General features: G+C 41.3%; 1 protein-coding gene across 1 annotated transcript in view; it reads left to right on the top strand.

Annotated features, from left to right (window-relative positions):
* prdm6 (PR domain containing 6) overlaps positions 1 to 12,221 on the top strand; it is a 254,465-nt gene that overhangs the window by 147,799 nt on the left and 94,445 nt on the right. Inside the window, exon 3 of the mRNA XM_078215409.1 lies at positions 1,780 to 1,907. Coding sequence (XP_078071535.1) covers positions 1,780 to 1,907 — 128 coding nt within the window. The remainder of the gene's footprint in view (positions 1 to 1,779; positions 1,908 to 12,221) is intronic.

Here is a 12,221-nt window from a genome sequence, read left to right as displayed (position 1 = left end):
GACATGGGTTGAAACGAGTAAAGGGTAACTTTAAAGTTATGTCTGATATCAAGAGATTCTTCTTCATGCAGTGATTGATCAATGCTTGGACTGAACTTTCCAATAAAGTGGTGGAGGCAAAAAAACACTCTGGATGCATTTTAAAACAAGCAATCAGATTCTGCAATGACAGGACTAAAGGGTGCTTCAGGATGGATGATCCAATATATGATGAATAATCCCCCACATGCATTGTATTTTCTGATCGTGCTGTTATCCCATCGAGCAGCCTTACGACTGGTAGCTCCAATACCGTTTTAAAATCAAAGCAGGGATTCTCTCTTTGAATTCAAACAATTCAGGACATGACAAAGAGCTAAATAAAAGTGGGGATCTAAACGTGTTCACGACTATTGCCGTCATGATTCCCTCTTGAAAGGCCTTTTAACACATTACCGAGAAGCTTAATTTTGAGTTAACTGGTTAATTGATTCATTTAATTGGCTCAATGATAACATTAATATGGTACACAAAGATATTTTCTGCAAACACTCCATCCAGTACCTTACTAAAGGAAATTTAACCTCCAAATGGCTGTTTTCCTTTTATAAAGCTAACAAAAGAATGCAAATTCCTGAATGCTGGACTGTGATGCTCTCCAATGTATTTCTCGTTATTTAAAGTATCTTATTTATTTATATGAAAGTATGGGCTTTCACATTTTTTTAAGTTTCCAGTATATTTGGTGTAATCAGACTATTGCTAAATCTTTCACTGCATTTTGTAGTAAATGTGACACAGCTGTAAGTAATTCTTTCATACATCTTCTTCAATCCAACGATATTTGAGTCTGCCAGCTCCATAAAAACTGTGTGGCGTTCTCAGTGAAATAGTTGCATCAAGTTATTTTAGTAATCTGAATCAACTATACAATAGTATTGTTATTAGTAAAGTAAAAGTAAAGTTTATTTATTAGTCACAAGTAAGGCACTGCAATGAATTTACTGTGAAATTCCCCTAGCCACCACACTACGGTACCTGTTCGGGTCAATGCACCTAACCAGCACGTCTTTCAGACTGTGGGAGGAAACCGGAGCACCTGGAGAAAACCCATGCAGACACGGGGAGAATGTACAAACTCCACACAGACAGTGACCCAAATCGGGAATTGAACCCGGGTCCCTGGCGCTATGAGGCAGCAGTGCTAACCACTGTGCCACCGTGCCACCCTATTTGACACCTATTTAGATTATTTTCAAACAATAAGCACTAACAATGCTGTTCATTTGAAACTTGCCCTTTAGACAATTCACAGAGTTAAAAAAGAATCATAAAATGCAGATCGAGCTTCTGATGTTTGGCTTGATTGAAATAAAACAATATTTTGCGAATTCACCTGTAAACCATTTTAACATTGAAACAAATATCAGATAGCAGTTCACCTGGGCTAAAATCTTTTCAATTGGTCTTGTATCTTATCCTCTAACGACTAAAAGAAAACATAGTCCAAAATAGTTTCTTTTTAGTTTGGAATTCATTATTTCAGCAAGTTGCTAACAGTGGAATAATGAAATCTACCATAAAGGTCAAGTTAAAATCAATAAGCATGTTGTTCCACATTTTAGTATAATTAGTTTTTTTTTAATTGTTTATGAGATTCATGAAAATGCCACAAGTCAGTGATAAACCTCCTGGCCATAAATTTCTACGTTTGACATTAAGCAGAGATACAGCCAAAGCAGCAAAACAGTGATCTCTGATGATCCAATCAACTGTTTGACCTTTTGACCTCTTTCTCAGATATATGATCAGGAAGGATCGCTACAGCACTTCATTGATGGCAGTGACCCCAGCAAATCAAACTGGATGAGATATATCCGGTGTGCAAGACATTGTGGGGAACAGAACATGACAGTTGTTCAGTACAGGTAGGAGAAATGTAAATTTTTTGACCTATCAACATGATGCTTAGCCCAACTTTTCATTTGACTGCAGAAGTAAAGTAAAATCAGGTGGTAACGTATATCAGTTGGCTTCATTACCATCCATTGCTTCATCTGTGATTTTCCTTCCATCAAATGTCAAGAATGAGATTGTTAGCTCAATTCCATTAACAATGCCACCAATACTGAAGTCACATAATAAAGTATTTTATTTAATCTTGGTATATGGATGCCGCCGGCAAGACCACATTTACTGCCCATAGCTGGTTGTCCTAAGAAGATCTTACCCATGAACCGCTGCCGTCCTTGTTGTGATGATGTTCCCATTATAGGAAACTCTGGGATTATGGCCCAGTAACGATGAAGGAGTGGCAATCTCTGTTCAAGTATGGATGATGTATGGCTTACACTACTAATATTTATGTGATTTTACTGAGGTTGATAGTTATTCTCGCTGAACTAATGCAATTTTGTTTCTCGTTGACTGTACATTGCAGCTTTACTCTACAAATGGTGTAAGAGGTAGATATTAAGTAGCCCATGTGAGCCTAGCGTGGAACAAGACTTGGGCTGGCAAACTGCAGCTAATGTTCGTGTCACTTAAGTACCATATAATGCCTATCTTACTTTTCTACATCACTGACATCCACAAAGCTACCATTTGACCATTCAGTTAATTGGATCAGCAATATTAACAGCATGGCTACAGGGACAAGGTAGAGGCTCTGTATTCTGTACTGAGTGGATCACGTTTTAAACCGTAAAAGCCTGTTCACTATCTACAATACTCAAGACAAGTTTATGATAAAATTCTCATCAGTAACCTGCATGAGTTTAACCATAACAACAATCAAAACACTCAGTATTATCTAGAACAGAGCAATTCACTTCAGCAATACCTGCATTACTGTTCTCAATTTCTCAAATTCCTCCATCATCACCACACTTTGCTGCAGTGTTTATGATTTATAAAGTACACTGCAGTAACTCATTGAGATCAGTTCAATAGTATCTTTTTTCCTCATAGCCTTTACCACTGAGAACAAGAAGAACAGTGATCTCTTGGAAGCAGTCATCTTTAAGTTCTTACAAAGAACAAAGAACAATGAACACAGGAACGGGCCCTTCGGCCCTCCAAGCCTGCGCCGATCATGATGCCTGTCTAAATTAAAACTGTTTGCTTTTACGGAGTCCATATCCTTCCATTCCCGTCCTATTCGTGTATTTGTCTAGTTGCCCCTTAAATGCCACTATCGTACCTGTTCCCACCACCTCCCTGGGCAGCGCGTTCCAGACATTCACCACCCTCTGTGTAAAAGAACTTGCCTCGCACAGCTCCTCTAAACTTTTCCCCACATACCTTAAACCTATGTCCCCTAGTACTTGACTTTTCTACCCTAGGAAAGAGCATCTGGCTGTCCACTCTGTCCATGCACTCATAATCTTATAGACCTCTATCAGGTTACCCCCTCAACCTCTGTCGTTGCACTGAGAACAAACCAAGTTTATCCAGCCTCTCCTCATAGCTAATACCCTCCAGACCAGGCAACATCCTGGTAAACCTCTTCTGTACCCTCTCCAAAGCATCCACATCCTTCTGGTAGTGTGACTCTTCTCCAAGTCCTGACTTGGAAATATTCATTGTTTCTTCCTTGTTGCTGGATCAATATTCTTGAATTTCCTAACTAATAGCATTGTGTGAGTATCATCACTATGGCAATTCAGGAAGAAGGTCCATCGCCAACTTCTCAGGTCAGCTTTGGATGGACAAACAATGTGGCTTTGCCAGCATTACCCACATCTCAAGAAAATAATGATAAATAATTTTGCCTGTTCAGAACTTCTGTTATGGACTTATCTATCCTTTACACAATTTGTACAGTAAAGTTGCAATGTACAGACAACAGGAAACAACGCCACAGCAATTCAACCAACTCTGAGAATAACACCCAGCCTCAATAAAACTACAGGAATATTTGTACTGCAAGTCATACTTCAACTTTACTTGGACATAGATTGTTATCCCTTTCTTGTCACTGGGTCATAATCCTGGAGTGTCTTACAATAACGGAAACACCATCACAACAAGGACAGCAGAAGTTCTTGGATAAGGCCTTCTTTGGGTAACCAGCTATGGACAGTAAATGCGGCCTTGCCAGTATCACCGATATACCAAGAAAAAATAAAATACTTTATTTCCTGACTTTATTATGCAGGCAAACTGCAAAGCAGAGATTTGTGAGGCCTTTATGCTGTGGAAGGACCACTGTTATCATAATACAGAAGCATTAAGTGTCTTAATATCATTTTTACATTTGACCAGATGCTGAATGAGGAAGTGCTCCATTTTTGGAAATGTTGCTGTCCCAGTGAAACTGTAAAAGCTCCGATAGCTTATTTGAAAAAAATGTGAGGTGAACTCCTAAGTGTTCCATCCAAAAATCATTCCTCAACAAATACAAGCAGAAATCCGATTTACTGGCTGTTTATCTCATTTGTTGTTAATAGGAGCATGCTGTTCCCAAATTGGCTGCCACTTGACCAGCATAACATCAATTATTATGCATCAAAAGTAATTAACTATCTATGAAGCGCTTTGGGACATTCTGAGGATGCAATCATGTGGTTTATAAATGCAATTTATTTCTTTCCTTCACTGAGGGTACATTCCATCCCCATTGAAACATGTTCTACTTACACATATCCAGAAAGTTTACCAGGGATTGGAGGAGTCAAAGCTGAGGAATCTCAAGTGTTTACAACAGCACTGCTTGAGGTTAACCAGCTAAAATTGTGCAACTTGTAAGTATAAAGCACTGTCAGGGTTTCATTCACTTGTTAGTTAGGATGGTTCTGTCAATTAGATCAGTGGGTTGCAGGGCCATCTGAACCTGAGTGTGAAGAATGCTAGTTGTTAGTTCGAAAGGGGTGATAACTAAATTGAATCCAAAGAAAGAGACTTACAAAAAGTACATAAACGGTAAAGGAGCAAATGACAAAAAGTGATGGGACAAGGAAAGTGATAAAACATACAAAGAAGAAATATGAAATGAATATGTCAAATAATATAAAAATAAATAGTATGTAGAGTAATTACGACAGAATGAAGTAGGGACTGGGCCACAAAGTATGAATTAAATAAACTCACAGGAAATGATACTGAAATGGCAAGGCTACTGAATAGAAACTTTGCATTTCATTGCATTTCATTAGAGTCCCAAGATGTGTAAGTTTAGGGGGATTAGTGGCGTAATACATGAGGTTACAGGGTAGGGCTTGGATAAGATGCTCTGTCAGAGAATCAGTGCAGATTCGATAGGCCGAATGGCCTCCTTCTGAACTGTAGCAATTCTATGATTCTAAATCAGTGTGAACCTATGGCTACTCATAGCAACTGGGGAGATGATAACAGAGGGAGTCATATCCATATATAAAAATTCAATAGAGCAAGAAGTAATGTCAGAGAAATAGTGGACAAAAAATATAATTCTTATCTTCAAAAAGGGAGACAGAGCTAATCAATGGAACAACAGACCAGTTTACTTAATGTCTTACTGGTCTTCTAAAAGGAAGGTTATCTTAATTATTTGAAGAACAGAAAGAGTAAATAAAGTCAATGTAGTGGATGTAGTATATATGGAATTTCAGAAGGTCTTTCAATAAGAGACCCAAGACTGAGTTTGAATCAGGACTCAGGTATAAAAATTGATTGAAAGATTGCTACAAAACTGAATAGAGTTAAGTGCAGTTGAGGGAAGTTTTCTTAGACTGGCAGAAATGAAAAATGGTGTCCCACAGGGATCTGTGCTGGAACCACAGGACTTTACCTTGTACATTAATTATTTGGATTCAGGAATTTTAGGCATGGGTGTTGAATGAGGCTTGCAGGGTTTGTAGATAATAACAAATTTAATATTGTGATATATAAGATGGTTAGCAGAAAGAATTAGGAAGCCATTTATTCCTTGGAGGCTAAAAAACTAAATGTGGTGAAGGGAAAAGAGGGATCTGGAAACACAAGCACACCAATTGCCAAAAGTAGCAATCCAAGATGATAAGGCCATCAAGAATATAAGCCAAGGTACTGGGCTTTATTCCTGGGAGGAATAGAATACAAATTTATGTTAAATCTTGGTTAGACTACACTGTCTGCAGTTCTGCATACAGAAAAAAGAAATTTGATACAGTGCAACATCATTGACTTGTGAGAAAAGTTCTAGCTCATAGAATAAAAGGGACAGTAGGAATGTGGAATCATAATTGGCTGAATAATAGGAAACAGCGAGTAATGGCTAGTGGGTTTTTTTGGGCTGGAGGAAGGTTTGTAGTAGATTTTGCTTAGGTTCAATATTGGGACCCTTACTTTCCCTGATATTTAATAGTTGTCTAGATCTTGGTGTATAGGGGGCAATTTCAAAGTTTGAGGATGATGCAAATTGAGGGTGATACAAAACTTGGAAGCATTGTGAGTACAGTATGGAACTTCAGAAAGACATAGACAATTTGGTGGAATGGACAGATGAAGTTCGAAGTGGAGAAATGGAGGAAGAACATAGAACCACAATTTTAAACAATGGGTACAAGGGTGTATCGGAGCAGAGTGTGTATATTTACATGTTATTATAGATGGCAGGATAGGTTGAGAGAGCAGTTAATAAAGCATACAATATCCTAAGCTTTATTCATAGGGACATGAAGTACAAGAGCAAGGAGATTATGCTGAACTTGTATAAGGCATTAGTTAGATCTCACCTGGAGTATTGTGGACAGCTCTGTGTGCCACACTTTAGGCAGCACGTGAATGCTTTGGGGAGGGTGTAGAAGAGGTTTACAAGAATGGTTCCAGGAATGAGAAACTTCAGTTATGAAGATAGACTAGAGAGGCTGGGGCTGTTCTCCTTGGAGGGAAGAAGGCTAAGAGCAGAATGGATAGAGATGCTCAAAATCATGAGGGGTCTGGATATAGTAGATAGGAAGAAACTGTTACCACTTGGAAAAGGATCAAGAAAGAGAGGGCCCACATTTAAAGTGATTTGCAAAAGAAGCAAATGCAATGTGTCAAAAAACTATTTCACACAGAGTGGTTTGGTATGGAATGCACCAGTGTGGTGGAGGCAGATTCCACTGAGACATTCAAGAGGACATTAGACGATTACTTGAATAGAAACAGTGTGCAGGGGTAATGGGGAAAAGGCAGGACAATGACACTAAGTCATTGTGCTCACTTGAAGAGCTGCTGCAGACACAATAGGCCGAATGGCCTTCTTCTGCACCATAACAATTTTGTGATTCTGTGATTTACAAAAGATGTTATCAGAATTGACAAGGTGCAATCATCAGAAGAAATAAAACAAGCCTCAGAGAGTAACTCAACTCCTGACTCCTCAAAACCTGTCCACCACCTACAAGGCACAAGGCAGGAGCATGATGGAATAACCTCCACTGGCCTGGATGGTGCAGCTCCAACAACTTTCATGAAGCTTGATGCCCTCAAGCAGAAAGCAGCCACTCGCTTGGCACCTCATCTGTACCTTAAACATTCAGTCTTTCCAACACTGACATAGTAATGACCAGGGAAATTGTGAGTCGAGTCAAAAAGAAAAAGGCTGCATACATGAGGTACAGGCAACTAAAAACAGATGAAGCATTTGAAGAACACAGGGAAAGTAGAAAAGAGCTCAAACCAGGAGTTAGGAGGGCAAGAAGGGGTCACGAAATGTCCTTGGCAGACAGGATTAAGTAAAATCCCAAGGCATTTTATACATATATTACAAGGTGACAAGATTACAAGGCTACAAGATGAAGGCATGTAAAATTGCTGGCTCCAATGCCCCCCTCCCTGATGAGCTCAATGCATTCTACACCCGTTTTGAGCAAGAGGTCAGCGAGAGCATGCCCTCCACCCTGGAAGCCTGAATCTGTATCTGAGGTCACCATTGCAGATGTGAGAGCAGCTTTCTTGAAGGTCAACCCACAGAAAGCAACTGGCCTGAGTGGGGTATCCGGACGTGCACTCAGATCCTGTGCGGATCAGCTGGCGAGGGTATTCACAGACATCTTCAACCTCTCTTTACAACAATCTGAGTTCCCTATCTGCTTCAAGAAGACGACCATTATCCCAGCACCAGAGAAAAGCCAAGCAGCGTGCCTCAATGACTATCATCTGGTGGCTCTGACATCAGTCATTATGAAGTGCTTCAAAAAGCTAGTCATGGCATGAATCAATTCCAGCCTCCCGGACTGCCTGGATCCACTGTAGTTCACCTGCCACCGCAACAGGTCCACAGCAGACGCCATCTCCCTGGCCCTGCACTCAACCCTGGAACACTTAGATAACAAAGGCACCCATTTCAGACTCCTATTTATTGACTATAGCTCACACTTCAACACCGTTATTCCTACGAAACTCATCTCCAAACTCCGTGTCCTGGGCCTCGGCTCCACTCTCTGTGACTAGATCCAGAACTTCCTAACCCACAGACACAATCAGTAAGGATAGGCAACAACACCACCTCCACGATCATCCTCAACACTGGTGCCCCACAAGGTTATGTTCTCAGCCCCCTACTATACTCCTTATACACCTATGACTGTGTGGCCAAATTCCCCTCCAACTCGATTTTCAAGTTTGCTGACGACACCACCATAGTGGGTCAGATCTCAAATAATGACGAGACAGAGTACAGAAATGAGATAGAGAATCTGGTGAACTGGTGCGGCAACAATAATCTTTCCCTCAATGTCAACAAACGAGATTGTCATCGGCTTCATGAAGCATGGAGGAGAACATGCCCTGACTACATCAGCGGGGATGAAGTAGAAAGGGTCGAGAGCTTCAAGTTTTTAGGTGTCCAGATCATCAACAACCTGTCCTGGTCCCCCCCATGCCGACACTATAGTTAAGAAAGCCTATCAACGCCTCTACTTTCTCAGAAGACTAAGGAAATTTTGCATATCAGCTACAACTCTCACCAACTTTTACAGATGCACCATAGAAAGCATTCTTTCTGGTTATATCACAGCTTGGTATGGCTCCTGCTCTTCCCAAGACCGCAAGAAACTACAAAAGGTTGTGAATGTAGCCCAATCCATCATGCAAACCAACCTCCCATCCATTGACTCTGTCTATACTTCCCACTGCCTCGGCAAAGCAGCCAGCATAATTAAGAACCCCACCTACCCCGGACAATCTCTCTTCCACCTTCTTCCGTTGGGAAAAAGATACAAAAGTCTGAGGTCACGTACCAACCGACACAACCATAGTGGGTCAGAAGTCCAGATTAAACTGCATTTATTTCAATGCAAGAGGCCTGATGGGCAAGGCAGATGAACTCAGGGCATGGATGGGTACATGGGACTGGGATATTATAGCAATTCTTGAAACATGGCTAAGGGAGGGACAGGACTGGCTGCTCAATGTTCCAGAGTACAGATGCTATAGGAAAGATAGAACAGGAGGTAAGAGGGGAGGGGGATTTGCACTTTTAGTTAGGGAAAACACCATGGCAATACTGAGAGGGGATATATCCGAGGGTTTGGCCACTGAGTCTATATGGGTAGAACTGAGAAATAAGAAGGGGGAAATCACTTTGATAGGCTTGTACAATAGGCCCCCAAATAATCAGTGGGAAATCGAGGCGCAAATATGTAAGGAAATTAAAGATAGCTCCAAGAAAAATAGGGTGGTAATACCAAGGGAATTTTAACTTTCCCAACATTGACTGGAACAGCCATAGCATTAGAGGGTTGAATGGAGAGAAATTTGTTGAGTGTATTCAGGAGGAATTTCTCATTCAGTATGTGGATGGCCCGACTAGAGAGAGGGCAAAACTTGACCTCCTCTTGGGAAATAAGGAAGGGCAGGTAACAGAAATGTTAGTGAAGGATCACTTTGGGATCAGTGACCATAATTCTATTAGTTTTAAGATAGCTATGGAAAATGATAGGTCTGGCCCAAAAGTTAAAATTCTAAATTGGGGCAAGGCCAATTTTGATGGTCTCAGGCAGGAACTTTCAAAAATTAATTGGGGGAGTCTGTGGGAAGGCAAAGGGACGTCTGGTAAGTGGGAGGCTTTCAAGATTTTTTAACCAGGGTTCAGGGTAAGCACATTCCTCTTAGAGTGAAGGGCAAGGCTGGTAGAAGTAGGGAACCCTGGATGACTTAGGATATTGAGGCCTTGGTCAAGAAGAAGAAGGAGGCACATAATATCCATTGGCAGCTGGGATCAAGTGAATCCCTTGAAGAGTACAAGGGGTGTAGGAGTAGAATTGAGAGAGAAATCAGGAGGGCAAAAAGGGGACACAAGATTGTTTTGGCAGATAAGGAAAAAGAGAATCCAAAGAGCTTCTACAAATACATAAAGGCCCAAAGAGTAACTAGGGAGAGAGTAGGGCCTCTTAAGGATCAACAAGGTCATCTATGTGCAGATCGACAAGAGATGGGTGAGATCCTAAATGAATATTTCCCACCAGTATTCACTGTTGAGAAAAGCATGGATGTTAGGGAACTTGGGGAAATAAGTAGTGATGTCTTGAGGAGTGTACATATAACAGAGAAGGAGGTGCTGGAAGTCTTAAAGCACAATCAAGGTAGATAAATCCCTGAGACCTGATGAAGTGTATCCCAGGACATTGTGGGAGGCTAGGGAGGAAATTGCGGGTCCCCTAGCCGAGACATTTGAATCATCGATAGTCACAAATTAGGTGCCTGAAGATTGGAGAGTGGCAAATGTTGTGCGTTTGTTTAAAAAGGGCTGCAGGGAAAAGCCTGGGAATTACAGGCCAGTGAGTCTCACATCTGTGGTGGATAAGTTGTTGGAAGGTATTTTGAGAGACAGGATCTACAGGCATTTAGAGGCGCAAGGACTGATTACGGGCCGTCAGCATGGCTTTGTGAGTGGAAAATCATGTCTCACAAGTTTGATAGAGTTTTTTGAAGGGGTAACCAAGAAGGTAGATGAGGGCAGTGCAATTGATGTTGTCTACACGGACGTCAATGATAGTGAAATTGTCGGGGAAGATTCTTAGGAATAGGATCTATACACATTTGGAACTGAATGGTCTTCTTAGTAACAGACAGCAGGTTTTTGTACGATAGAAGTCATGTCTCACTAATTTAATTGAGTTTTATGAGGAAGTGACAAAAATGATTGACTAGGGAAGGGCTGTGGATGTTGTCGACATGAAATTTAGTAAGGCATTTGACAAAGTCCCTCATGGCGGGCTGGTGCAATAGATTAAATCTCACGGGATCAGGGGTGAACTAGCTAGATGAATTCACAACTGGCTTGGCCATAGAAGTGGAGATGCCGGCGTTGGACTGGGGTGAACACAGTAAGAAGTCTCACAACACCAGGTTAAAGTCCAACAGGTTTATTTGGTAGCAAATACCATAAGCTTTCGGAGCGCTGCTCCTTCGTCAGATGGAGTGGAAATGTGACCTTTCCACTCCATCTGACGAAGGAGCAGCGCTCCGAAAGCTTATGGTATTTGCTACCAAATAAACCTGTTGGACTTTAACCTGGTGTTGTGAGACTTCTTACTGTGTTGGCCATAGAAGACAGAGGGTCGTGGTGGAAGGGTGTTTTTATGAATGGAGGTCTGTAACTAGTGGTATTTTGCAGGGATTGGTGCTGGGACCTCTGCTGGTTGTAATATATATAAAAGACTTGGAAGAAAACGTAGCTGGTACTATGTCCAATTCTGGTCACCACATTACCAGAAGGACTTGGAGGCTTTGGAAAGAGTGCAGAAAAGATTTACCAGGATGTTGCCTGGTATGGAGGGTATTAGCCATGAGGAAAGATTGAATAAACTGAGATTGTTCTCCCTGGAAAGACGGAGGCTGAGAGCCAACCTGATAGAAGTTTATAAAATTATGAGAGGTATAGATAGGGTGAACAGTTGGAAATTTTTTCCCAGGGCAGAAACGACAATTACAAGGGGGCACAAGTTCAAATAAGGGGAGAAATGTTCAGTGGAGATGTGCGGGAGAAGTTTTTACACAGAGAGTTGTGGGGACCTTGAATGCACTGCCAAGTGAGGTGGTTGGGGCAGTTACATTAGCCAGATTTAAGACTTATCTTGATAGGCATATGGACAAACGGGGAATAGAGGGATATAAGCGGTTGGTCTCGATAGGACAATGTATCGGCGCAGGCTTGGAGGGTCAAAGGGTCTGTTCTTGTGCTGTACTGTTCTTTGTTCTTTGTATACAGTGATAGCAATGTGAACCATATACAAGAAACTTGCCAGTCCTCCTCACCTTCTCAACCCACAACTTGTACTAACTAGCAGATA

This window comes from Mustelus asterias, chromosome 6, assembly GCF_964213995.1.
Source record: "Mustelus asterias chromosome 6, sMusAst1.hap1.1, whole genome shotgun sequence".
In the NCBI taxonomy this organism is placed as follows: domain Eukaryota; kingdom Metazoa; phylum Chordata; class Chondrichthyes; order Carcharhiniformes; family Triakidae; genus Mustelus; species Mustelus asterias.
This window is presented reverse-complemented; position numbering and strand designations above follow the sequence as displayed.